Consider the following 27634-nt stretch of genomic DNA (forward strand, 5'->3'; position numbering starts at 1 on the left):
ATATCTTTAGGCCAAAAGAAAAGGACACTAGACAGTGCTTCAGAGCAGCATAAAGAAAGACCTCTGGTAAAGGTAAACCATATGAATAATTATAAATCCCAGTACATCTACACCGTACTTTTTTAGTATTTAACCCTACTTCTCCCTATAGGTGCTGAAATGCAAATGCATAAAAAAGTGCTAATCCTATGGTTTGGGACACACAATGTCCAAAGATACGAACTGTAACAAGTTCATAAAAAGGTGGGGTAACAGAAGGGTATAAGAACAGTGTGTATGAATGCTATGGGAGTCAAGCTGGTATCTAATCAAATATGATTGTCTATATTCAGGATGTTAAATTTTAACCCCATCATAACCAAAAAGAAAATACATGAAAAATATATTCAAATAAAAAAATCAGAAAGGATTCAACATGGTACAATATGAAAAGTCAAATAAATAATGGAAGAATTGAAGGGCAAAAAGGTATAAAATTCACAAAGCCTAAATAGCAAAATCACAGAAGATAATGCACTGAAAATGTATTATCAGTAGTGACTTTAAATGTAAATGGATTAAACTCTACAGTAAAAGGGCAGAGATTGGTAGAACAGATGACATAATTTTACACTGTTTATAAGAAACTCACCTAAAATTCAAAGACATGATTAGGTTGAAAGTAAAAGAATGGAAAAAATATTCCATGCAAGTAGTAACCAGAAAAGAGCTTGGGTAGCTATACTAATATCAGATAAAATAGACTTTAAGTCAAAAACTGATGAGAGGGACAAAGATAGTCATTATATACTGATAAAGGGGTCAATTCCTCAAGCAGACATAACAATTATAAGTATATATGTATCCAATAGTAGAGCCCCAAAATATATATGCTTGCTTGAAAGTGCTGTGTACCCCAGAAAAGCCATGTCCTTCAAACCTGATTCAATATTGTAGGATAGGAACCCTTCTGATTACATCATCTCCACGGAGATGTGGCACACCCAATTGTGGGTGTGGCCTTCTGGTTAGATGAGATGTGACTCTGCCCATTCAAGTTGGGTCTGGATCAGTTTACTGGAGTCCTTTAAAAAGGGGAAACATTTTTAAGAAACCTCAGATGCAGACACTTGAAGAACAGTTGTTTCAGAGGAGCATACACTAGACACAGACATTTGGAATGCAGTGTCCAGGAGATGTAACCATGTGCCTTCTTATGAGATGGTAAGCAAGCCAGAGTTTTGCCCCAGAGGAGCTAAATGAAGGCCCACAGACCTTTAGAAAGGAAATCGCTTGCGTCAGAAGTCGGAAGCAATGGAACTGGGAACAAGGACCAGAAGATGCCAGCCATATGCCTTTTCATGTAACAGATAGAGTCCTTTTTTGAGTCAAAGTATCTTTCTCCAGATGCCTTAGTTTGAACATACTTATGGCCTTAGAAATATAAACTTGTAATTTAATAAAATCCCTTTTTAATTCTTTTTTTTTTTTTTTTTTTTTGGTGTGGGCAGGCACTGGTAATCGAACCCGGGTCTCTGGCATGGCAGGCGAGAATTCTGCCTGCTGAGCCACCATCGCACCACCCAATAAATTCCCTTTTTAAAAGCCATTCCATTTCTGGCATATTGCATGCCAGCAGCTTTAGCAAATGTAAACAACATATAAAGCAAATATTGACAGATTTGAAGGGAGAAATAGACTCTTCTACATTAAACTGTAGGAGGCATTTTTACACCTCTTTCAATAATGGAATAGAACATCTAGACAGGAGATCAATAAGGAAACAGAAGACCTAAATGACACTGTAAACCAACTAGACCTAACAGACATACATAGAACACTTCACCCAACAGCAACTGAATACACATTCTTGTCAAGTGCACATGGGTCAGTCTACGGGATCGACCACATCTTAGGTCACAAAACAAATTTCAGCAAATTCAAAAATATTTAAATTATACAATGTATCTTCTCCAACCACAAAGGACGATGCTGGAAATCAATAACAGAGAGAGAAATGGAAAATTTATAAATATGTCAAACTTAAGCAATGTATTCTTAAACAACCAATTGGTTAAAGAGGAAATCACAAGGGAAATCAGGAAATATCTTGAGATGAAATAAAATGAAAACATAACATACCAAAAATTAGGGGAAGCTAAGAGGGAAATTTATAGCTCCAAATGTTTGTGTTAAAATAGAAGAAAGATTTCAAATCAGAACTGGAGGAACTAGTAAAAGAAGAACAAACTAAATCCAAAGCAAGCAGAAAAAGGGAAATAACAAAGATAGGAGTGGAGATAAATGAAATAGAGAATAAGAATAATAAAAAAAAACAACGGAGAGAATCAACAAAACCAAAAGTTGATTCTTTTGAAAAGTTCAATAAAATGGACAAACCTTTGGCTACAGTGGTGAAGAAAAAAGCACACAAATGACGAAAATCAGAAATAGAAAGGGGCTCATTGCTACCGATCCCACTGAAATGAAAAGGACTATAAGAGGATACTATGAACTGTATGCCAACAAATTAGAAAACCTAGATGAAATGGCCACATTTCTAGAAACATACAAACTACTTAGATTAACTCAAGAAGAAATAGAAGACCTCAACTTGTAAAGAGATTGAACCAGTAATCAAAAACCTCCCAACAAAGAAAAGCCCAGGGCCCAATGATTTCTATCAAACAGATGAATTCTATCAAATATTCCAAGGAGAATTAATACCAGTCCTGCTCAAATTAATACCAGTCCTGCTCAAATTTTTCCAAAAAATGGAAGATGAGTGAATATTATTTAACTCATTCTACAAGGCCCTCATACCAAAGTCAGATAAAGATACCACAAGGAAAGAAAATTACAGACTAATATCCCTTATAAAAATAAATGCAAAACTCACCAACAAAATACTAGCAGGATGATTAAACAGCACAATAAAAGTATTATACACCATGACCAAGTGGGATTTATCCTATGCAATGAAGGTTCAACGTAAGAAAATTAATGTAATATGCCATATTAACAGAACAAAGGGAAAAGAAAACATATGATACTCTCAATTGATGCAGAAGAGACATCTGACAACATCCAGCACCCCTTCTTGATAAAATATTAGAAAATTAGGAATAGAAGAAAATAACCTTAATATGATAAAGGGCACATAAGAAAAACCCACAGCTATCATCATACTTAAAAATCTGTAATTAGTCATACCCACTGGGAAGGCTACTATTAAAAAAACAGAAAACTACAAATGTTGAAGAGGATGTGGAGAGATAGTTGTTACATTGCTAGTGGAATGTAAAATGGTACAGCTGCTGTGGAAGACAATTTCCCAGTTCCTCAGAAAGTTATCAACTGACTCAGCAATTTCACTTCTAGGTATATACCCTAAAGAACTAAAAGCAGTGACTGAACAGATATTTGCACACCAATGCTGACAGAAGCATTATTCACAAAAGATGGAAGTAACCTAAGTGTCCATCAAGCAATGAATGAATAAACAAAATGTAATATATACACACAATGGAATAATATTCAGCCATAAAAAAGAATGAAGTTCTGATACATAGGACAACATGGATGAACCTTGACGATAAAATGTTGAGTGAAATAAGCCAGACAAATATTGTATGATCTCACTAATATTAAACAATTAGAATAAGCAAACTCATAGAGGCAGAATCTAGAATACAGGTTAGCAGGGGACAAGGTGGGGATAGGGAACAGGGAGTTAATTCTTACATTGTACAGTATTTCTATTTGGGATTAGAAAAAGTTTTGGTAATTGGGTTGGTTATGGTAACACATTATTGTGAATGTAGTTAACAGCACTGAATTATATATTTGAATGTGGTTAAAAGGGGGAAATTTAAGGTTGTATATATGTTGCAAGAATACATTTTTTTTTTAAATCTTGGACTTTACAACACAAACAATGAACCCTAAGGTAAACTATGAACTAAATTTAACAGTACTATTATAAAAACATGCTTTCATCAACTGTAAAAAATGTGCCATACTCTCTATGTAACATGTTAATAGGGTGGTATAGGGGAACCCTGTATTTTATCAAGGTTTTTCTGTAAACTCAGAACTCCTCTTAAAAAAAAAAAAAAAAGACGAAGGAGACTGAGCTCCTGAGAACCACGGTTCTGCTGTTAAAGAGTATTATGCATTTAGTTATAGGAAATGACTTCTCTATAAAGCATGAAGTTAGACTGAGACTAATTCTGAAAACAGATTTTTTACTTTGTAAATGCCAAAGTTTTACAACATGCAAAATGCTAACGATGCATAAGCTCATAACAAGAAAGCAAGAAAGAAGAGAGAGGAGGGAGGGAGGGAGGAAGAAATGCCAAATATGCCATGATTCTGGTCTCTTTGCTCACCTGGATTTAGGACTTAGATCAGGGCTAACAGAAGTAAACACAGTCCCATTAACAGCCACAGTGACGGGAGGGGCATCGCATTCCTCTCTCACATGTTGGCAATAAGGGGGGTGGGAGTCACCTTCAGAGGTACTTGTTTAATGTGAAAGAAACTGTGTGTGAGTTCCGCACCCTCCTGAGTTTTGATGTCTGCTTTCCAGTCAAAAAGAGCAGTGCTCAGCCCCCGTGAGGTGTACTTCTGAGAAGTCTCCACTGAGTGGCAGCACTCCACTATGGAGAAAACCACCCTGACCTGGGCATGCCAGGATCCTTTTCAACCCATTTCCGCAAACCAGAGGTGACCAGCCTTCCATACCCTTACCTGGCCGATTGGGCCAAGTAACATGCCTGCTGTACCCACTGGGACTTCCATGGACACTGGGTCAGGTCACTCTCTGTCCAGGCTGTGCTGGATGGGCCCGGAGAACATGCAGGGACCCAGCTTCTGCATCACTGTCCTTGAATTTAAGCAACAAGAATGGGCATCTCTCCCAGCTGCCTGCAGGAAGCCCAGATCTCTGGCAGCTCTCTTTCCAAACAAGCCCGGTTCTAATGCTTTTAAAGTGATACCCATTAGAAACAACTTAAACATCACACACAGGGGAATGATTATATATTAGGATATATCCACCTGATGAAATATTAGAAAACATTAAAAATGATATATTTTGTACTTTTCAATAATCTGATTAAATGCCTAGAATGGCTAATGGAAGAAAAAGGGACACCAAACCATATGAATTCATATCTGCAAATACATATTTCTATGTATACATACATAAGTATATTGGAAAGAAAGATGCCAAAAAGTTTGCACTGAACTTTTATTACTTTATTAAATATATATATATATATATAGAGAGAGAGAGAGAGAGAGAGAGTCTTTATTTCATACCAAAGCATGCACTGCCTTTATAATTAGGAAAAAACAGAGATTTTTAAAAAGATAAACAGAACTTAGACCTAATTCTGGGGGAAAAGATGAGCATGAGACTGATTATTACGAATTCCTTGTGCTTGTGCACAATATGTATTCAGTGAACATGAGGATGCTTGATACAGACTTGCCATCCCAGAATTGGGATTCTCCCTGCATGGAGAAGGCGCTGAGCTCTTCTACAGAATGCTATATGAGAACAGTCAAATCACAACTGCCTGGGTCAATAGTTTGCTTGCTGTGGGACATACAGTGCAGTGTCCAGAAAGCAGTCCTAAGGTAGAAGGGACATTCATATCTGCATAAATGGGAGAATCATTGAATGCTCAGGACAAGACACATATGTGCAAAGCACCAGGGAGGACCCAGTGCTTTTGCTTTGAAATATTGTCTAAATTCACTGTATGACTAATCTCTGAAAGAGAATGCTCACAAAGGTTAATCTGCAAAAACTGTGAAAGGTATTTTCATTTTAACACTAGCAGGATACAAGCTTAAGGAATATATGCCTCAGGCTGTAAATTCCAGCAATAACACATTAAAATATCAAAATGGTCAGGTTTCATCAAAAGCTTCCAAAACATGCAAAGAAACAGGAGTCAGTGGACCATACAAAAGAGAAGATTAAAGCATTGGAACCATCACCAAGGACCAGACCTGGGACACACCAGACAGATACTTTCTAAATGTTCCTAAATATACTCAAAGAGCTAAAGGAAAACATGGACAAAGAACTAAAGGATGAAGGTAAATGATAGATGAATGCAAACAGAATACCAATAAAGTGGTAGGAATTATGAAAAGGACCCAAATGGAGCTGAAGACCACAATACTAGAAATTTAAAATTATCTAAAAGGGTTAAATACCAGACTGGAGTTGGCAGAAGAAAGAATCATGAATTTGAAGACAAGACAATTGAAATCATTCAGTCCAAGAAACAGTTAAGGAAAAAAGAATGAAGAACAAACAAAGCCTAAGGAACCTATGGGACATCATTAAGCAAACTAATATATCCATTGTGGGAGTCCCAGAAGGAGAAGAAAGAGAGAATACTCAAAGAAATACTGGCTCAAAACTTCCCCAATTTAATGAAAGACATGAAATACACATTCAAGATACTCAATGAACTCTAAAGAGGATAAGCTCAAATATACCTATACTATAACATATTGCAGTTAAACTGTCAAATGCTAAAGATAAGGAGAGAATTCTGAAAGCCACAAGAGGGAAACAAATCTGCCATGCACAGGGGGGCCTCAGTAAGATTAAATGCCAATTTCTCATTTGGTTACAGAAACAAGGAGGCAGTGAAATGGCACAATGTTGCTGAAAAGAAAAAGTTACTAGCCTAGAATTCTACACCCAGAAAAACTGTCTTTCAAAAATGAGGGAGAGAGAACATCATTTGGTACCTGGATTTCTGCCTTTTGATGAGCTGCCCCCTCTCTATCATGCTCCTCTTTTTATTAATTCACCTCAAAGTAACTATGTTCCTTTCAAAAATATATTTTCAAGCTTATCATTCTTTTATCCAAATATTCCATGCATCAGCACTATAACAAATGATGTCTGCATTCACACTTTTGGAGAATGACAATGCAAAATTAAGAGCTGCAGATTAAAAATAATAAAATAGGCCATTTGTTTGAAAGGTAAAAAAAAAAAATGAGGGAGCGACACCTCCAGGGAAGACGACAGAGCAAGGAGCTTCAGGACTCAATTTTCCTATCAAAACAACTTTTAAACAGGCAGGAACTGACTGAAACAACTACACTGGAACTCCAGAGGCCAGAAGAACACTGTACAGTATCCAGGGAAGAGTGGCAGGAAGAGACAGATAAATTATGGAGAAGAACTGGAAATCACTCTTTCCACGTGGTCAGTACTGGTACCCACCTCCAACTCTTACAGCAGGCCACCATGGGCTCCAGCCCCTGCCTAGCTGCTGATGACAGAAAGGGATGTAAAAATCCTCTTCCCCAAGAATGGGGTGGGCATGACCAATTGCTGATCAGGGCTTTTCATTACTGATCTTGGATTGCTGGTTTTCTGAGAAGCTATTGTTTCAGCCTTCCCTGCACAGAAGTGGAGGTAGCTGGGTTTTAAAGATGCAGCACTTCCTTATGGGGGACAATTAACTGAAGGGCAGTATTTGCTGAGCAGGCCAGGGAAGCTTACCTTCAGGAAGCCACTGGTGAAACTTTTGGAGCCCTTCCTGATCCCCTCCACAGGGCACTTGGAGCTGATCTGCACCCCCTTCACGGGTTTCTAACTCTGTGTTTTTTTTTTAATTCATTGAATTTTTAGTCCATATGACTGAGGCATGATAATATTTGTCTTTGTTTCCTGGCATTTCATTCATCATACAGCTCTTAAGTTTCATTCACCTAGTTGCATGCCTCACAACTTCATTCCTTCTTGTGGCCACTTAGTAGTCCATTGTATGTGTACACACCATGGTTTCCCCTTTCCATTCCCTAGTCGTTGTACCCTTAGACCACCTCCATCCATTGTGGATCAGGAACACTGCCGCCAGAAACACCAGTGTGCAAATGTCCATCCCTGTCTCCACACTCAGTTCCTCCCAGTATATACTGAGCAACAGGGTTGCAGGATCATAAGGCAACCCCACCCCTAGCCTCCTGTGGAACCACGACACCGCCCTCCAAGGGGCTGCTCCTCTCATTTCTCTACTGACTGTGAATAGCAACATCACTTTCTCCTCATTTTCCCCAGCATTTCTCTCTGTTCATTTTTAAACAGTTTTATTAACACTTCATACAAGCCAGACTAAGTGTACAGACATGTCTTCGCCACCATATGCTATTGAAGACATTTTCTTTTCTTCCACAAAGAATCTCTACCCCTTTCCCAACACCCTGCCTGTTGACATTTAGTTTCGGCATAATGCCCTTGCTATATTCAGTTGAAATATATTACAATGTTACTGTTGACTATAGACCCCAGGTTACACTGATTGTACTTTTTCCCATATACCATGTTTTCAACACCCTGCAATACTGACATTCACTTGTTCTCCCTTATGCAAAAACATTTTTCAATTTGTACATTTAACCACTATTATTGTACACTTAAGGCATTCCTAAATTATACCATCTCAGTCTTAATCTAAAAGCAAATGAAGAGATGAGCAGTTTTACTAGCTATTAGGGAAATGCACATCAAAACCACAATAAGATATCATCTCACACCTACTAGAATGGCTGCTATTAAACAAAAAGGAAACTACAAGTGTTGGCCAAGGATATAGAGAAACTGGGAGACTTATTCACTACTGGTGGGAATGTAAAATGGTACAGCCACTGTGGAGAATGGTTTGGCAGTTCCTTAAGAAGCTAAGTATAGAGTTGCCATATGAGCCAGCAATCCTGCTACTAGGGATATGCCCAGAAGATGTGGAAGCAGGGACCCAAACAGATATTTGCACACCAATGTCCATAGTGGCATTATTCACAATTGCCAAAAGACAGAAACAACCCAAGTGTCCATCAACTGATGAATGAATAAACAAAATGTGGTATATAAATATGCATGATGAAATTTTATTCAGCAGTAAGAAGGGATGCAGTCCTGAAGCATGCAACAACATGGGTGAACTTTGGGGACATTATGTTAAGTGAAATAAGTCAGACACAAAAGGACAAATATTGTACGCTTTCACTGATATGAACTAATTATAATATGTAAACTCATAGACATGAAATACAGAATACAGGTTACCAGGTTATAGCATGAGGCTAAAGAATGGAGAGCAGCTGCTTAATAAGTGCAGAAGGCATAACTAGGTTGAACTTAAACATTTGGTTGTTAAGAATACTCTATTTAATTTCAACATATTGTGAATTTTCCATTTCTCTCTGTTATTGCTTTCCAGCTTCATCCCATTGTGATTGGAGAAGATACATCGTATGATTTAAATATTTTTGAATTTACTGAGACTTATTTTGTGACCGAAGATGTGGTCTATTCTGGAGAATGCCCCATGTGCACTTGACAAGAATGTATGTTCAGTTGCTATTGCGTAAGTGCTCTGTTAGGTCTAGTTGGTTTATAGTGTCATTCAAGTCTTCTGTTTCTTTATTGATCTTCTATCTAGATGTTCCATTCCATTATATCTTTGTACACTTCACCCAATAGCAACTGAACATACATCACAATGGGATGAAGCTGGAAAGCAATAACAGAGAGAGAAATGGAAAATTCACAAATATGTTGAAATTAAATAGAGTACTCTTAACAACCAATTGGATGAAGAGGAAATCACAAGAGAAATAACGAAATATCTTGAGATAAAAGGAAATGAAAACACAACACACCAAAAATTAGAGAAGGCAGCAAAGGCACTGCTAGGAGGGAAATTTATAGCTCCAAATGCTCACATTAAAATAGAAGAAACACCTGCCCATGTAAAAAAAAAAAAAAAGATAAAATAGAAGAAAGATTTCAAATCTGACACCTAATCTCAAACTGAAGGAACTAGTAAAAGAACAAACTAAACACAAAGCGAGCAGAAAGCAGGAAATAACAAAAATTGGAGTGGAGATAAATGAAATAGAGAATTAAAAAAATAATAGAGAGAATCAACAAAACAAAAGCTGATTCTTTTGAAAAGATCAATAAAACTGACAAACCTTTGGCTAGACCAATGGAAAAAAAAAAAGAGCACACAAATGACAAAAATCAGAAATAGAAAAGGATTCATTACTACTGGCTCCACTGAAATGTAAAGGACTATAAGAGGACACTATGAACTGTATATCAAAAAATTAGAAAATCTAGATGAAATGGCCATATTCCCAGAAACACACAAACTACCTGCACTGACTCAAGAAGAAACAGAAGATCTTAACAATCCAATTATAAGTGAAGAGACTGAACCAGTAATCAAAAACCTCCCAACAAAGAAAAGCCCAGCTTCAGATGGGAATCTACAAAACACTCCAGGAAGAATTAACACTAATTCTACTCAAACTCCTTCAAAAAACTGAAGAGGAGAGAACACTCCCTAATTCATTCTATGAGGCCGACATTTCTCTCATACCAAAGCCACAGATATTACCGGAAAAGAAAATTACAGGCCAACTATCCCATATGAATATAAAGACCTCAACAAAATACTACTGAATCCACCACCCTATAAAAGAATTATATATCATGATCAATGGGATTTATCCTGGTATGCAAGGTTGAAAATAAATTAATGCAGTGTAGCACATTACTAGAACGAAAGAATAAAACCACACAATCATCTCAATTGATGTACAAAAGGCATTTGACAAAATACAGCACACTTTCTAATAAAAACCCTTAGAATACTAGGAATGAAAGGGAAATATTTCAACATGATAAAGGGCATATATGCAATGCCCACAACTAATAACCTATTTAATGATTGAAAGACTGAAAGTTTTCCTTCTAAGTTGAGGAAGAAGACAAGGATGCCCACTGTCACCACTGTTATTCTACATTGTATTGGAAGTTATGTCAGAGCAGTTAGGCATGAAAAAGAATTAAAATGCATTCAAATTGGAGAGGAAGAAGTAAAACTTTCCCTATTTGCAGATGAAATTATCCTACATGCAGAAAAACCTGAAAAATCCACAACAATGTTCCTAGAGCTAATAAATTAATTCAGCAAAGAGAAACACCCAGAAATCAGTAGTGTTACTATACACAAGCAAAGAAAAATTGGCAGAAGAAATATTTCCATTCATAGTAGCAACTAAAAGAATCAAATATCTAGGAGTAAATATAATCAAAGATGTAAAGGACTTGTATGCAGAAAACTAGTACACATTGCTAAAAGAAACTAAAGAAGATCTAAATAAATGGAAGGATATTCCATGTTCATGGATGGGAAGACTAAATATTGTTAAGAGGTCAATCCTTCTCAAAGCAATTCAAAGATTCAACACAATTTCAACAACTTTCTTTGCAGAAATGGAAAAGCCAATCATCAAATTTATAGAGAATGATAATGGACCCAAAATAGCTAAAGCCATCTTGAAAAAAGAAAAATGTAGTGGGAGGACTCACACTCGCCAATCTTAAAACATATTACAAAGCCACAGTAATCAAAACAGCATGATACTCACACAAGAACAGACAGACAGATCAGTAGAACAGAACTGAGAGCTCAGAAATCAACCTTCACATTTATAGCCAACTGATTTTTGACAAGGTGATAATGACCACTCAATTAGGAAACAATAGTCTGGTCAACAAATAGTGCTGGGGAAACTGGACACCCATTTGCAAAAATAAGAAGGAAGGCTGCTACCTCACACCATACAAAAAAGTCAACTCAAAATGGACCAAAGACCTCAATATAAGAGTCTGCACTATCAAACTCAGAAGAAAAAACAGGGAAGCACCATCAGGATCTTGTGTTAGGCAATAGATTTTTAGACTTTACACCTATAGCACAAGCAACAAAAGATAAAATTAGATAAATGGGACCTCATCAAAATTAAAAATTTTTGTTCCTCAAAGAACTTTATCATGAAAGTAAAATGACGAGCTACACAGTAGGAGAAAATATTTGGAAACCACATGTTTGATAAAGGATAAAATCCAGAATATATAAAGAAATCCTTCAACTTAACAATGAAAGGACAAACAATACAATTTAAAAATGGGCAAAGTATTTGAACAGACATCTCTCCAAAGAATTTATACAAATGGCCAAAAAGCACATGAAAAGATGCTCAACATCGTTAGCCATCAGGGAAATGCAAATCAAAACCACAATGCGATACCATCCCATGCCCATTAGAATGACTGCTATTAAAGAAACAGAAAATAACTAGGGTTGGAGAGCATGCTGAAAAACAGGAACACTCCTTCATTGCTGGTGGCAATGTAAAAATGAAGTTGCTGTAGAAGACAGTTGGCAGTTCCTCTGAAAAGCTAACTATTAATCTGTCATATGACCCAGGAATGACCCTCTACTTGGTATATACTCAGATCATTGAAAGCAGGGACTCAAACAGATATTTGCACATTGAAGTTCATAGCAGCATTATTCACAATTGCCAAAGGATGGAAACAACCCAAGTGTCCATCAACTGAAAAATGAATAAATATAACATGGTATATATATATAATGGAATATATTCAACTGTAAAAAAGGAATGAAATCCTAATATATGTGATAAGATGGCTGAATCTTGGAAACATCATGTGGGGTGAAATAAGCCAGAAACAAAAGGACAAATAGTGTATGATCCCAGTGGTTTGAAAGAATAGAACAAGCAAACTCATAGAATCAGCAGCAGATGAGTCCTCTAGTCTCATGGAGCGAACATTTGAGTGGCTTTGGGATTATGATGATTAAACAACACTGAAAAAAATGAAGAGACTGCCTACTGTATATGTGGTGCTAATAAGTGATAGAGTGGGAGTAGCTGCCACTTTTACCACCATTCTGTAAGCACACACTCACCTGCCTGGTTGTTCTGGATACCTGTGTAAGCACACACTCACCTGCCTGGTTGTTCTGGATACCTGTGTAAGCACACACTCACCTGCCTGGTTGTTCTGGATACCTGTGTAAGCACACACTCACCTGCCTGGTTGTTCTGGATACCTGTGTAAGCACACACTCACCTGCCTGGTTGTTCTGGATACCTGTGTAAGCACACACTCACCTGCCTGGTTGTTCTGGATACCTGTGTAAGCACACACTCACCTGCCTGGTTGTTCTGGATACCTGTGTAAGCACACACTCACCTGCCTGGTTGTTCTGGATACCTGTGTAAGCACACACTCACCTGCCTGGTTGTTCTGGATACCTGTGTAAGCACACACTCACCTGCCTGGTTGTTCTGGATACCTGTGTAAGCACACACTCACCTGCCTGGTTGTTCTGGATACCTGTGTAAGCACACACTCACCTGCCTGGTTGTTCTGGATACTTCTGCTTGGTGTAGGCCTCAAGGGTAGCGTAAACCTTCTCTCGCAGAGTCTCTACCTCAGAGGGGTTGGACAGACCCTTGGCATCTGAAAAAGATAAACTAATTAACCTATGGCTACACACATCAGGTGACATCTCCTGCAGAGGCTGTCCCCATTCACTCAGGTCACCTTCCCTAGAGTAACTAGGGATACCCTGGATGAGGAAAGATGTTAATAAAGCTCACCTTTTGCACCCCTAGCTCTCTCCTTTCTGTGCCCAGTCTACCCAATAAACTCTTAGAACACAGATTTTAAACTCTTTATAGCCAAACATTCCCAACTCTGAGAAGGGGAGTTTTATTTTATCCAGGGCATTCTGGAAATGTTACATATTTATTGAGTGCCTACTATGTGCTAAGCATGGACTAAGTGATGATATGGGATAAAAAAACAGAACCAATGCATGTCCTTCATCAATGAACAGACCCTCTCATTCAGAAGGTAAGGTGTCTGCATAAATCATTATATAATTCTGACTATCATCTTTCTTGACCCACAGCAGCATTTGACAAAGCTGATCACTTCCTCATTAAAACACTTTTCTTCCCTGGGCTTCCAGGATACTACTTTTTAGGCTCTCGCCCTATTTCACTGAATGCCCTTTCTCAGGCTCTTCTGCTAGCCTTTCCTTTTCTCCCCAACTTTATATGTTGGAATTCCCAAGGTCTCTGTCCTCAGTCCTGTTCTCTTCTCAATCTTTACTCCCTCCCTCAAAGATTTCACCCAATCGCATGACCTTATGTGCCAGGTAGAGGCTGCCAGCTCTCCAATATGTATGTCTGCTCCTGGCTTCCCCTCTGAACTCCATACTGAAACAAGCAACTGCTTCCTGGACAGCTACGCTTGGATACCTACTATCCATCCCAAACCTCAATGCGCACGGCCAGAACCCTGATTCCTACCCACCTACCCTCACAACTTGCCCCTCCTGGACTTTTTACCATCTGAGTAAAGGAAAACTCTATTTTCCCAATTGTTCAGGGGAAAAAAATCCCTGAGAGTTGTACTCAATTCCTCTTTTTCTTGCACACCCTTTATCCCATTGGCTTTACCTAAAAATATATCTGGAATCTGATCACTGTTTACTACCTCCACTCACCCCATGGCCACTGTCATCGCTTGCCTTTCCCACTTGATTCACTTTCCACACCATTTCAAAACACTTCTCAAGACGGCTGTAGGGGTGGAGGCCTTGAGTAGTCTCCAGGCACAGGATTCCTGGCCCTGCCTTCTTTGACTCTGCTGAGCTAGAGGACTGAGTAAAGTAAGGGCACTGGAGGCCATGGAGTGGAGCTAACCACTTCGCAGTTACCTGGATTAAACAGCACGATGGCTCGCAAGCACCCCAACTCTGATTTATCCATCTGCATGTCTTTCATTTTAGAAACGAGCTCAGTCAGAACTCTGTTCACAGGAAACAAGAGCAGGTGGTGAGAAAATCATGTGTACAAGGCCAAAGTCCAATAAAATAAATTCAACCAATGTTTATCATGTAGCCATCCCCTTTTCCAAATGATGTGCTAGGCTAGGCACAAGAGGTGCAGAGATGAACAAGATGCAGTCCCTGCACTGAAGGAGCTCACGGTTTCATTGAAGAAATAGAAACAACAAGCAGTAACACAAAGTGCACTGAAAGTACCACTATGAACAAGTCTGAGAAAACACCAAGGAGTGAACCCAAGGGCAGCGATAGAAAGGCATCAGGCAGGACTTGGAAATTAATAGAAAATCAACAGGTAGAGTTGGGCAAGGGCATTTCATATCAAGAAGAGCACAACAAAAGGCAGCATGCAGAGACAGGGTAGATATCTCCAGGCACCATGAAGAGAGGCTGAGGTCCCAAAGGCCAGCGTTAGCCTTTATATGGAACATGTTGAGGGAATGGACAGGGAAGGAGTGGAGACATCTTCAATGGACATGCACATGATCCAAGAAAACTATTTAAGACAGAGGTGGAAAGGGGCAACAGGGTCCTAGTATTGGTTAGAGAAACTTATTTTTTCACTTATACTCCTCTTAACCAGTTCTTCATTCCCTCACCTGTAAGTCATTAATATTCACTCTTTTATTTATCTATTTAAATTAAATGGCTTAATTTTCCTTTAGCACGGTTTAAGGTACAAAATTCCAGGAGTATGTGGCTGCCTGGCTGAGGTTGTCTTCCTGTTGTAGAGATCCTGGCAGAGTCTGGCAAAAACCTCAGCCCATCTTACTCAGGTGCCTGAAGACAGATCCAGGACTGGCCTCCCCAACCCAAATACCTAGGCTAACCAGTTCAACATCTCAACTTAGTACCTTACTGTCAGTGATCCAGTTTCTTCTTTGGAAATCCGTTGGGTTAACAGGTTCTCCCATCTCCCCAGCAACTATGCTGGCCTCTGACAGGATCCGTCTTCTTGTAATCTCAACCGTTCTTTTAACCCCTCCCTCGTTCCCAAGGTTCATGTTCTCCTATGCTTCATGGTCTCTGCTTCTAGTCATGTGCAGCTATTTGGCCTATTCATCCCACACCCAAGCACTATACATGTGTACACACGCGTGCACACACACACACACACGCACACACACACACACACACACACACTGGAGGTAGTAGAGAGGGAGGTACCTGTCAAAGATGGAGCCGACCCCAGCACTATGGGCACTGCTCCGGTGGACATGCAAACCCGTGGCCAGAAGGATGCCATCCTGCACGGAAACCGAGCGGTGGGAGAAGGATGCAATCAGCAGCTCATTCCAACCTGCAAAGGTAAGAGGAAGAACTTGAGGGAAACCAACCACATTCTTGCTTCATTGATATTCATCCAAGGCAGACATTATTCTCCCCATAAGAAAAGGAGAACTGGAAATCTATGCAAGTTAAGAATTAGTTCAAGACTGTGCAGACAATTAGTGAAGAACTAAACCTTGGATCTCCTAACTTGTGACTCTGCACATCCCCCACAGTCTTTTCAATATAGCTCAGGATGGCAGCTTGAGGGCAAAGGCTCTGTTTTTTCCCCTTTTTCAGCCAATCAATAAATACAGATGGAACATTTTGCAGGTAATAGTCACCATGTTAGCTGCCATGGTAGATAAAGTCAGTACACCTTGCAGTCTCTGCCCCCAGGACCTGACAAACCTAGTTTCATTTCTTTGGCATCATTTAGGAGCACCCAGCACAGGATGTAGCTTTCAGCCAATGCTCAGCGATGGCTCATTATCTAGTAGGGGATGGAAAGAGGAGACTGATTTCCAATGCTCAGCGAATCCTCGTGACATTCTCCTGCCGGCTCACTGACAAAAGATTTGGCATATGTCGACGGACTGCACTGTATCCCCAAAATGGGAGGCAAGCAAGAATATAACACATAGAATTTTGAAATAAGAAGAGATCCATGGAATTCAACTAGTACAAGCTTCAACAAAAGTCTTTGGATGGCCGTATCTCATCGGTGAAATGGGAACATATCTATTTGCCAGTTTCATAACAATTATGAGGCACTGCTTCAGATATTTTCAATAAGAATGACTTAACAGTCTTTGAAAATCACATGTAATAAGACCGTGGTAAAATGTGCATGGAAAAAAGTTCTGTTCCTCCATCAATAAACAATATTTCACTTGGGAATGTAAGTTTTGGGGAAGGATCTTACAAATAATATTAAAAAGAGCAACTCTGCATAGGATTTTCCTATCGTCAACATGGTTCTCAGCTAGGATGGGTTGTGGCCCATTAGATTACTTGCTTTTAGGATCCAAGATAATTTCAAGTTAGCAGCGCAGGTGATTACCCCAGGAAGAAAGGAACCCCATTATGTTTTACCTGCCCTGAGCAAAATGACCTGGTCCTCCAAGGTGAGATCAGAGAAGTGGGGAATGCGCTTGGCCCATTCAACAAGGGTGAAAAGCTGCTTATCAGCAGCATGGCATATATTGGTGACAGGATCATTTGTCTTAAAAAAAAAAAAAGGAACATATTCTTAGGGTCAGATCTTAGGACTCTAATACACCCCCCTCTCCTAACCCCACTCAAGAAATGGAAGATGGATGGAGTTCTCAGACCACCTACCGAGTTCTCCATGTTCATGTCTCCATACGATTCCGTCTTTGGCTCAACAGCAAGTTCAGCTTCTAGAATCCTCTCCACTGGCATGTCTTCATGGCCACCACTGGCACCGTCTGCCTCGCTCTCAGCCCGCTCCCGGCTCCTCTGCCTTTCCTCTTGCACAGCTGGCATGCCGCAGGACATGCAGAGATTACCATAATACCCAAGGCAACCGTGGGAAAATTAGCTAGCCTACCTAAGCCTCAATGTTCTCATCTGTAAAATAGGGATCACCATGGTACAGGATTCAGGGATGATGTAATATTGACAGATGAAACAAGGAAGCAACGCTATTGCTTAAGCTTGCTCAGAATTAGGAGTTCTTTAGTTCATATTCTTTCCAGTTCATCATGGTGACTGCTTTTTGAAGTTTGCATTTTAAGCTTCAGTAACCTCCAAAACTGCCTTCATCCTCCTCTTCCAATGAGCCATCATCTCCTTGCTATCTCTGCAGACTCCTACATCCTTCCCCTACCTGCTGTCTCTGATACACTGTGAGCATGCAATAGTTAAGCAGCAAGTGCATTACTTTAAAAAACTACTTCTGTCAGATCCTATGCATCATCGTTGGCATTCACGTCCCATTAGTTCTGCCCCTCGTGTACCAGCCTGAACACAACATCACCTGATCCAACTTGTCAAGGGAGGTCTTCTGGGAGTCAGCTGCGGGTATGCAGTAAGTGAAGGGGTGGAGGGATGTCACCTTGATGTCATTTCAGAATCAGCAGCTGATTTGGGGGGTGGGGGAGGGTATATAGGCAAAGGCGTAGGCTGAAATTGTCACAGCTTCTTAAGATTTAGGTTTCTCATCAAAATTCACTCCAACTCTCAGAACTCCCTCGGTCTGTACATTAGGATATAAGTCAGGCTCCCTCTCTTCAATGGGAGCACAGCCTTTGCTGGGTTAGCTGCCCTTACCTAGGAGGCTATGGTTGCTAGCAACTTCTTCCTCTCAGTTTCTCCTCCTTACCCCACAGCCCACTTGTAAAAACATGTCCTGCTCTGAGCAGATAAAGAGCCACAGGGGCTGCAGAATGAACTAGAAGAGGGATAGCTGACACCTAGTTTGTCAGGCAAGTAATACCACCCACCTCTCAAGGTAGGTCAGAGAAGGTTATGACTGTAAAAGCACAACATTTACTCTAAAGTCTCTGGTAGAGGCATGCAAAAAAGCCTCCAGATGCGAAAGCTGCTCTGTTGTTAGGAGGAAGGGAGGGAAGAAAGGAGAAAAGGAAGAGAGAATAAAGTGGGGGGATGAGAAAAACTAAAAAGAGAAAGAAGAAACCAGGAGGGAGAAAGGCCAAATACATGCACCTTGCAGTCAAAGAAAGACTTTTCGAAATGTAGCTCTTCCACTTGCTTACTAGCTAAATGACACTGGACATATTATTTAGCCTAGCTAAGCCTCAGTTTCTCTACCTGTAAAGTGGAATTATAGTGGAATTAACTGAGAGGGTTTTGAGAGGAATAAATAAAATAATTATTCGAAGTACCATAAAAAGTAGTCATTTTCCCCTTTTGTCTCTCTTTACGCGCTTGGACTTGTCTCTGGTCCTCTCCACGCCTCTTTTTGGCCACTTCCTCCCTCTTCTTGTTTCTTTTCCTCTCTTTCTCAACTTTTCTTTCTGTCCACTCTGTCAGTCTTCATCCACTGGCAACATGCAGATACTACAACATGTATTTTTATTAACATTTGGCTTAACTGCCTAAAGGTGAATGAATCCTGTATTAATTTTTGTAAAGGAGGTTTATAATGGGCTTGTCTGTCTTGATTTTAAGTGGAGAGAGCAAACTAAGCAATGTTCCTTCTATGGCTCTCGATTGATTGCTTCTATTTCTGCTCATAGTAAACAGCCTTTAAGCCTTGGCTTCAGGAAATTAGATTTAAATTCTGAGTTTGCCATTATTTGTGTGACCCTTGGCAAGACACTTGTCTTTTTGTGACACAAATATGACTGTCATATATGAGGAGTCATATAACTGTCATTTATCTTCTATATGGCAGATATTTGGGGCTACTGCCACTACATGTATCAGAGTATAGCCAGGGGACACTGGGTGATTGAAAACAATACCAAATTCATGCCTTACCACAGGATTTTATCTATCCATCCAGCATATATCTGTTGTGCATTTACTACAATAGCCAAAATTAATGAAGCTCTTTTTCTGTGTCTGGAATGATACTCAATATTTTGCTTAGATTATATTTCATTTAATCCTCACAACAGCCCTCAGAGGTAGGCTGGACCACAGAGAAGTTAGGAAACTGGCCCACGGTCACAAAGCTGGACATGATGGAGCCAGTTTCTGGACCCAGGCTAGTTGTCTCCAGAGGCCACCTCCTACCCTTCTGTACTGCTTCCAAGGTGCTGGGTTAATGACCATGCAGGGCTCACTGGGATGTCCAATGCTGCCCACACATTTCCATTAAGACAATTCATTCTTTAGTTTTAAAATTAAATTTCACAAAATGTGACCAGCAATCATGGAAACAGACCTCCCCAGCATCCCCAAGAGCCATCTGGTGGCCTGGGAGTCAGAGCACCTAGTCTCTTCTAGCTCTGCTGTTAGCTGGCTGTGAAAGCATGGGCAGGTCCCTTGACTGTGTGAACCTCTGTCTTTATGGAAGTGAATGTGTTACATTAGATAATAACAAATGTCCAGTCCCACTATGACACTGAACAGCCTAAAAGGTTAACAGGTCCTGGCACTTGGTCCCAGGTAGGGGAATTCTGAGCCCAACCCAATCCTATCTCTTTCTACCTGTCTACCTCTCTAGCAGCATAATTCCGTAGTCCCTCTCTGTTATCTGTTCCAGGGTTTTATTATCCTTGCCATCAAGAAAGTATCCAAACTGAGACCCAAGTTCTGCAGATCCAGGCCAGAAATGACGGTGGAGAAGAAAAGGCTGCCCAGTAACATCATGAAAGTGGCACTTGATAGAGTGCATGAGGAATTCACTTCTTTGCCAGGGTAAAAGATACCAGCCTCTCTGGAAGTTTCTCTGAGTTCCTTTCGCCCTCATTTTTATTACTCAGCTTTTCATTGTTCCTGTTTCTCCATATCCTTTTACTACATGCAGGAGCCAAAACTAGACACAATTTTCTATTAAAGACTCAGACTAATGCTAAGGGTCTTAGTTTGCCAGGGTTGCTGTTAACAAATACCACAGACCGGTTGGCTTAAACGATAGGAACTTATTGTCTCACATTTGGAAGACTAAAGGCTCCCAAACCTAGCTTTTCAGTGGTAGTATACTGGCAATCTTTAATTTAATCTCTGCCTCCATCACATGGCTACCTATCTCCTTCTGTCTCTTACAACTGTGACCAAACTTTCTCTGCTTATAAGGATGCCAATCAAATACGATTAAGGCCCACCCTGATTCGATTTAGCCTCACCTTCACTAATAAAACTCGCAAAGATCCTATTTACAAATGAGTTCTTATCACAGGCTCAGGGATTAGGATGTGAACAAGTAATTTGCGTGGGGCATGATTCAATCCATGACACTAGGTTTAAAAGAAGGACTGCTGAGGCTTTTGCAATCACATGCCCCTTTTTAATTTATTTTGTTTAAATGAAAGAAATACACTTTCTGTCATTTAGCTTGTGGACCACTCAGACCCTCAGTCTGGGGGATATTCAGGTTCAGTTTTGAGGGATGGAATTAGACTAACTATGAAGAAATAGAAATGGAAACTTTTTGACTGAAGCCATTTAACTGATTCAATCTCATGTGCTTAAAGAAAACTTCTATTTTCCCAAGCCAACTTGAAGCTCTCTTCTGGGGAAGAAAAATGATGCCTGCAGCATTGCGTTCTTTCCAACAGGAGACATACTCTGTAGTCATTAATTTTATGTTCTTTCATGGTGGGGATGGGGATCTACAAAGAGTAATAAATTCTGTCCTTGTGGAAAGAACACAATCTCCACCAGCTAATTTCGCAGATCCTATGTTCGAATCTGTGAGATCACTGGCACATATACCACCATAGCAGGTATGACTAGAACAAAGGAAGCACTCAATACTCAATGAATGAATGAATGAATGAATCACTGTTAGGAGCTCCTACAGCTTCTGATTCCAGCAGGATCACATTCAGCTTAAACCATTCATTCATTCAACAATTATTTATTAAATGTCTGCCACGTGCTAGGCTCTGTGAATACAGCAGTGAAAATTAAACCACAGACAAAACCCCTGACTTCATGGAGAAAGATAGCAGACAAGGTGAATAAGTATGCTGGAGGTGACAGCTGCTCTCTCTGGGAGGGAGACTAGGAAAAATTGGGGTGATTGATGCAATTTTAGACAGTGTGCTTAGACAAGGCTTTGCTGAAAAAGTGACAACCAAGTAAAGGTGTGATGGAAGTAAAGCAGTAAGCCATGCAGATACCTGGGGAAAGAATGCTGCAGGCAGACAGGACAGTAAGTGCAAAGGCCCTGAGATGGAAGCCCACCCAGTGTGTGGACCATAAAGAGGCCACAGAGTTGGAGCAGAGACACAGCAGGCCCATTTATGTATGACCATGAAGTCATGATAAGAGTTTTTTTGAGTAAGAAGGGAAGCAATTAGAGGGTTTTGAGTGGAGGAATGACTTGACCTGACATACTTGTTCAGAGATTCATCTGGTTGCTCTGTTAAGAAGCAAGTATAAAGATTGAAGCAGGAAAACCTAATGTGTATTACTACAAAAAAATAATGTGGTTTGGATTTAGATGGCGGCAGTAAAAGTTGTGAGAAATGAAAAGATTATGGACATCTTTTGAAGGAGAAGCAAGGTGTCCTAACCTATTGAATAAAGTATATGAAATAAAGAGGGGAGTCAAAGCTTCTTATTTATTTACAACTAAAAAATGTAGTCATTTCCTGCAATAGAGAAGACCATGTGATGAACAGCCAGGAAGCGGAGATTATCAGGAGCATAGATTTGGATCTGTCAATTTTGAGGTTCTTATTAGATATCAGAGCAAGGGCAGTCCTGAGCTCCAGAGCCATTTCAGCATCCCAACGGGAGGGGAGATGCAAGAAGAGCACTTATTAGGGAGTCTGGAGACATGTCTCTACTCATTACCTACACGTGGGACCTTGGAAAACACACTTCACCTCCTGAGACCATCTCCTCATCTGTGGAATGCTTAGGGTTGATTAAGTGATTCTGAAGGTCCATCTGAAAGATTCTAAGAATACTTTTGCTGTTCTTACTGTTCCTGTCATGGCATTCCTTCTTCCCAGGGGCTCAAAAAACCTTTTCCTTCAAAGTGGTCCTTCCCGTCAGACTTGCCCTCCTCCTAGTAAAAAAGCCCTTCAAGACTGACTACACTCATTCCTGTTTCCTAGAGACACGAAGGACTTTCTTACTCTAAAATCTATTAACATTCACCATTTACACAATGTACCTAATTGAGTTCCCTAGTTAATTAACTACCCACGTCAATTTATTTGGGTTGCTTAATGGAAAGGCTTTTTTGCTCTTATAAAGGAACAGAAAGCACTTTCAGATTTTTTTTTTTTCTGACTCGAGAACAACCCAGCTATCCCAGCCTATAAATTGAAAGATGCACAATTTAAAAATGCACAATGATGGCCTCTCTGGACGAAAAGGCTAAGTCTGTCAGACCTGGGCAATGCCAATAATCCAGAAGGCCGCAGAGGGCACCTACTTCAAAGGATTTGCAGCAAACCAAGTTTATAAAAGCCCAGAGAGTAAAACCGGACCAGTAGGTTTCACCAGAGTGAGACCCAGGATAAGAGGGGAGAAGTCGGCTCCACCCTGAAGGTCAGTCTGATGTTCCATGGCAGGGCAGCACACAAGGTCTCAGAAACCTGAGCTCTGAGACTTGTGTTGCCTGGTTATTAGAAGAACAAGGGAAAGGGTCCAGTTTGGGGACCACGGTTGGGGCTCCAGGAGAGGATGCGTGAGTGTGGAGGAGGAGGACGCCTCGTGCCCTCTTTGCTCTAGGGAAACACATCTCCTAGGAAAAAGGGAAATTTGATTGCAGTACTTGAGACATCATGGTATCCTAAGTCATCCCCAGCCTCCACTTCAAACTTCTCCTTCCCACAGTCCAACCCAGCCGGGCTCTCTCCTACCTATCGCAGAGTGTGCTCCCTTGAGGCGGGGAGTGGGGCGGCTCACCTTCCCTCTTCATGCCCATGACAAGGCACTTCTGATAGCGACAGTACTGGCAGCGGTTGCGCTGACGCTTGTCAATGAGGCAGTCTTTATTATCCCGACACGTGTAGATGAGGTCTTTCCTTATGGTTCTCTTGAAAAACCCTTTGCAGCCTTCACAACTGTACACTCCATAGTGCTTTCCTGCTCAAGAGAAGACGATCTCATAGGTGGGCCTTGTGTTTCTTTGGGTCTTTCATTCAAAGAACCCCTTGGGGCTCTCCCAGGCACTCCCACTTGGGCACTGGGGCACAAAGTAAAGACTAACTAGCAGAAAATGTAGGCTTGATCACCAAAACCACAATAAGGCAGAGTAAAATATGCCTTTTCTTGTCTTCCCTCCCTATCTCTCTGACTTCTGAAAGCATTATTTGAAAATATTTTGTTTATATTTATTTTATCAAGGCAACTCTTGCATTTGGTTAAACAAAATGCCCTGCCTTGGTTGAAGTAATTAGTATACATAATAAATTAAAATATTTCTGCTAATCATCAGGTATTTCCTAGTAGGAAAAGAATCTGAGCTCAATCAGTATTCCCATAATTGAAGTCTTAGCAAACCTATTCAAAATTATTATCCTGTGTCATAAGCCATGAACAGGAGCCAGAGTTATGAATTCTTTCAATACTATCGCCTGTTAGGGAAACAAGCTGGTATATCATCTTTTTGGTATAACATGAGACTCGAGCTCGACATGTGACATCATATATGACAGGAAGTGGTTCTGCTTGATTTAGCATAATCTGTCACATAATTCCATTGCCCTTATTACCTGTTCCACACGTTCAGTGTCCAACTACCCCAGCCAGGGATGGTTAATCTTTGTCAGGAGAACCACTTTCCCCACATAGACATCAGGAATTTATCACAATTGCACTTCCAATTAGAAGTCTTTTCATTACCATACACCAATGGCTATGCTCAATTGATTGGAAATTACGAACTTGAAAAATATAAGGAAACATAATTTAAAACATATTTATGTCTGATTCTTGAAGATCATATGTGATATTATATTTCCTTTTTTTAAAGTAAAGTAGCCATAGACCTGACCTGACTTTCTCAATATGTTTTATTTGGGCTGATATTAAGGCAAATTTGAAGTATATAAAAACATAACTAGCAAATGTAAATATCTGCATCCCAGGAGCTTAAAGAGGAAGCACCCCTAAGATGAAAGAGTGGCTGGGATAGCCTGCCTGAAGTAAAGACAGTCTGTGACTAATATATTGACTGTATTAATTTACTGAACTCTCAGCAATAATAAATACGGGATTTTATCCTGGGTCCAAAGAACTCCCAGCTATGAAATATTCCTCAAGAAATGTGGAATTAATTTTGTCAACTGTATGACACAGTCATCCCCATGACTCCTTAATAGTGAATGAACATTCCAGAATTTCAACTAAAATAACCGTAGCAGAGAAAACTCTCTGTTGGGGTAAGACAGGCTTTCTGTTGCTATGGTAACAGCCAACTCAGAGTGGCCAAGTCTACATGATTTGGAAACAACTTTTTAACAGCAAGTAAACATCAGCTGTGGAGCTAAATAAGTTCCAGGCAGCAGGAACTTTCCATGGAGTGACATTCTGTAGTGAAATAAAATGAGGAAACATTCATTCAGCCATCGTGGACAGCCATAGAACAGAACCTTCCCCATTTTCTCATTTGTCAAATTAGAGACACAGATGTCTTCAAAACTGATGAGGTGAAGGTGGGGAGAAAGGATGGAGAGTAAGGGAGAGAAGTCAGGAAGGCAAAATCTGGGCAAAAGTAGAAGAGTATCAAAGAAAATGAAATGGGTGAAATAATATTATTTCAGCCTATAACACATGTTAAAAACCGAAAATGTTATGCAAGGATATGTGCAAAAATATTAAAGAGTTTATTTGTCTTTGGTAATGATATTATGGGTAAATTGTTTCGTTTTGTTTTTTTAATGTTTTGTACTTCTCTAGCTTTTTGGAACTTCTCTGGTTGCAAATCTACTACACAATGGACATGATTTTTATAGTTATGACAAATAAATTTTTAAAAATTGAAGAAAATCTGGCTTGAGATGCTTACAACAGTTTTTCCATTCCAGATACACATGCAACACAATAACTCCAAAAGGGGCCTCTGAAACATTTCACATAAATCTAATCTTCAAAAATGAAATCATGCTATAAATTCATCAGAACTGCAGGCCCTGAACCCAGGGACAGAAATTTAAAGCCTGGGCTCCAGGCTGGAACAACATAGGAAAGGCCCTTTTTCCTTCTTTAAGTACAAAGTAGCAAGAGGGCAGTGGAACAAGCCTCTCCTCTGAGATTCCCACTTGGGAGGGTCATGTGCTGCTCTCCATACCTGAGGATCTGTCCCCACAGATGGCGCAGATGTGTTTAACCAGAGAGCCAGGACTGGTGGATGGGTAGTTCATGTTTCCAATCCCTGGAAGCCCTGGCAAGGGTTTGACGTCTTCTGAACTGCTGACACTATTCACCACATTAAGCTGTAAGGGAAAAAAACACAATAAAACAGAGCCAGAGTAAACCCACTACCTGAGGCCTAAAACTGTAAGGGTATCCTTGAGAGAAAGCAAGTCCTATTTTATGAAGCAGTTTCTAAGCCCAGAGTCTCCAAAACGGCCTAGCTGATGAATGTAAGTGAGGAAAAAAGTGGCACAGGAGGAACAAAATCATATGCAGAAGTTGAAACTAAAACCTAAAATCACAACACATCTCCATTAGAACACTCTTCTTTTATTCGTTTTTCTCATATGTTGTACTTGAACTAGAATTCCATGCTGAATTGCACACCTAGGACATTGCCAGCTGTGTGTGTTTAAATTTTTTAAATTAAGTATGGACTGCCTATTCAGTGGTGCTCCAAGGGGAGCTATGACCCTTGGGCAAAAGACTCACGCTCTAAGACAGCCAAGCAAAGCCATGCAAATCCAACCATTTGTCAATCAAGAGACATTCACGGAATTACTGATTACATATGTAGAATGGAATGACCATATGGTAGGAATGTTTGTGTTCGTTGTTATGTTTTAAATTTTTTTTTAATTAATAAAAAAAGAAAACTAAAAAAAAAATAATAACATGTGAATGATGTCATCAACATGGCGATTTAAGACACCTCATGGAAAAGTCTCTCCTCAGAAACAACTAACAGAAGGACAAATCCCACTTGCATGGAACTCTCGACAAAAATAGAGACTGCAGAACGGCTCCAGGAATGCTGAACTGAAGAAAAATTTTTTAAAATCAACAAAAAATTTTTAAAGAGGTAGAAGATCTACAACCCAACTTGCCAGTCCAGACCCCTTCCCATCACCCAGTCCTGAGCAGCTTAAGAATCACAGAGAAAATAGAATTGCAAAAAAAGTATTATCATCAATTGTTACAAATTTTCCATACCAATGCAAGTGTTGGTGGTGGGGTGGTCTGTGGGAATCCTGTATTTTATGCATGATTGTTCTGTAAACCCACAACTTCTTTAATAAAAAAAATTTTTAATGAAAAAAAAAAAAGAGAGAGAGAGAGAGACATTCACAAAGCATCCACCAAGACCTGCACTGGGCCAGGCTCAGGCTTACCAAGGCAAATAATGCACATCCTTCCGCGCTGACAGGAAAAGGGAGAACGGATGTACGATGGTGATTGCAGTAAGCCTGCTGAAAGATGCTAAGCCAAATGCCCAAATCATTGTCATGGCACTAAAAATTGGATAGAAAGCCCCAAATGAAGTTTCTAAGCTTGCATGTAACAGATCATCTTCCTGGCTAGATTTTTTCAAATCCACGGGGCCAGAGATTATGTTTGCCTGGTCTTCCCAGCACCTGCCGTGGAGCCCAGTACATGGCAGACAACTGACAGATATGAATGGCTGATAAATGAACCCTTTCTTGATCCCTTTCCTCATTCCTTAACTCCCCACTACCTTTGTGTCTCCTAAGGCCCTTGCAGAGATTAGTGAGACGCTGCAGCTAAGGATTTTCTTTAATCAAAGACAACAAGTAGATTGTTGCACTGGCTACAGAGCAAGGTAA

General features: G+C 40.0%; 1 protein-coding gene and 1 long non-coding RNA gene across 7 annotated transcripts in view; one reads left to right on the forward strand and one right to left on the reverse strand.

Annotated features, from left to right (window-relative positions):
• LOC143680268 (uncharacterized) overlaps positions 1–27634 on the forward strand; it is a 101507-nt gene that overhangs the window by 12938 nt on the left and 60935 nt on the right. The window lies entirely within an intron of this gene.
• Positions 1–27634, reverse strand: part of RXRG (retinoid X receptor gamma) — a 62791-nt gene that overhangs the window by 4234 nt on the left and 30923 nt on the right. For 3 of the 4 annotated variants that reach the window (XM_077156799.1, XM_077156800.1, XM_077156801.1), the window contains 7 exons: positions 25945–26089; positions 23559–23738; positions 17376–17536; positions 17130–17259; positions 15933–16065; positions 14637–14728; positions 13264–13369 (listed from right to left, as the gene is read on the reverse strand). In XM_077156799.1, coding sequence (XP_077012914.1) covers positions 13264–13369; positions 14637–14728; positions 15933–16065; positions 17130–17259; positions 17376–17536; positions 23559–23738; positions 25945–26089 — 947 coding nt within the window. Of the gene's footprint in view, positions 1–13263; positions 13370–14636; positions 14729–15932; positions 16066–17129; positions 17260–17375; positions 17537–23558; positions 23739–25944; positions 26090–27181; positions 27280–27634 lie in introns of those variants that run through there. The other variant, XM_077156802.1, reaches the window with a different exon arrangement.

Source organism: Tamandua tetradactyla, chromosome 4 (assembly GCF_023851605.1).
Source record: "Tamandua tetradactyla isolate mTamTet1 chromosome 4, mTamTet1.pri, whole genome shotgun sequence".
NCBI lineage: Eukaryota > Metazoa > Chordata > Mammalia > Pilosa > Myrmecophagidae > Tamandua > Tamandua tetradactyla.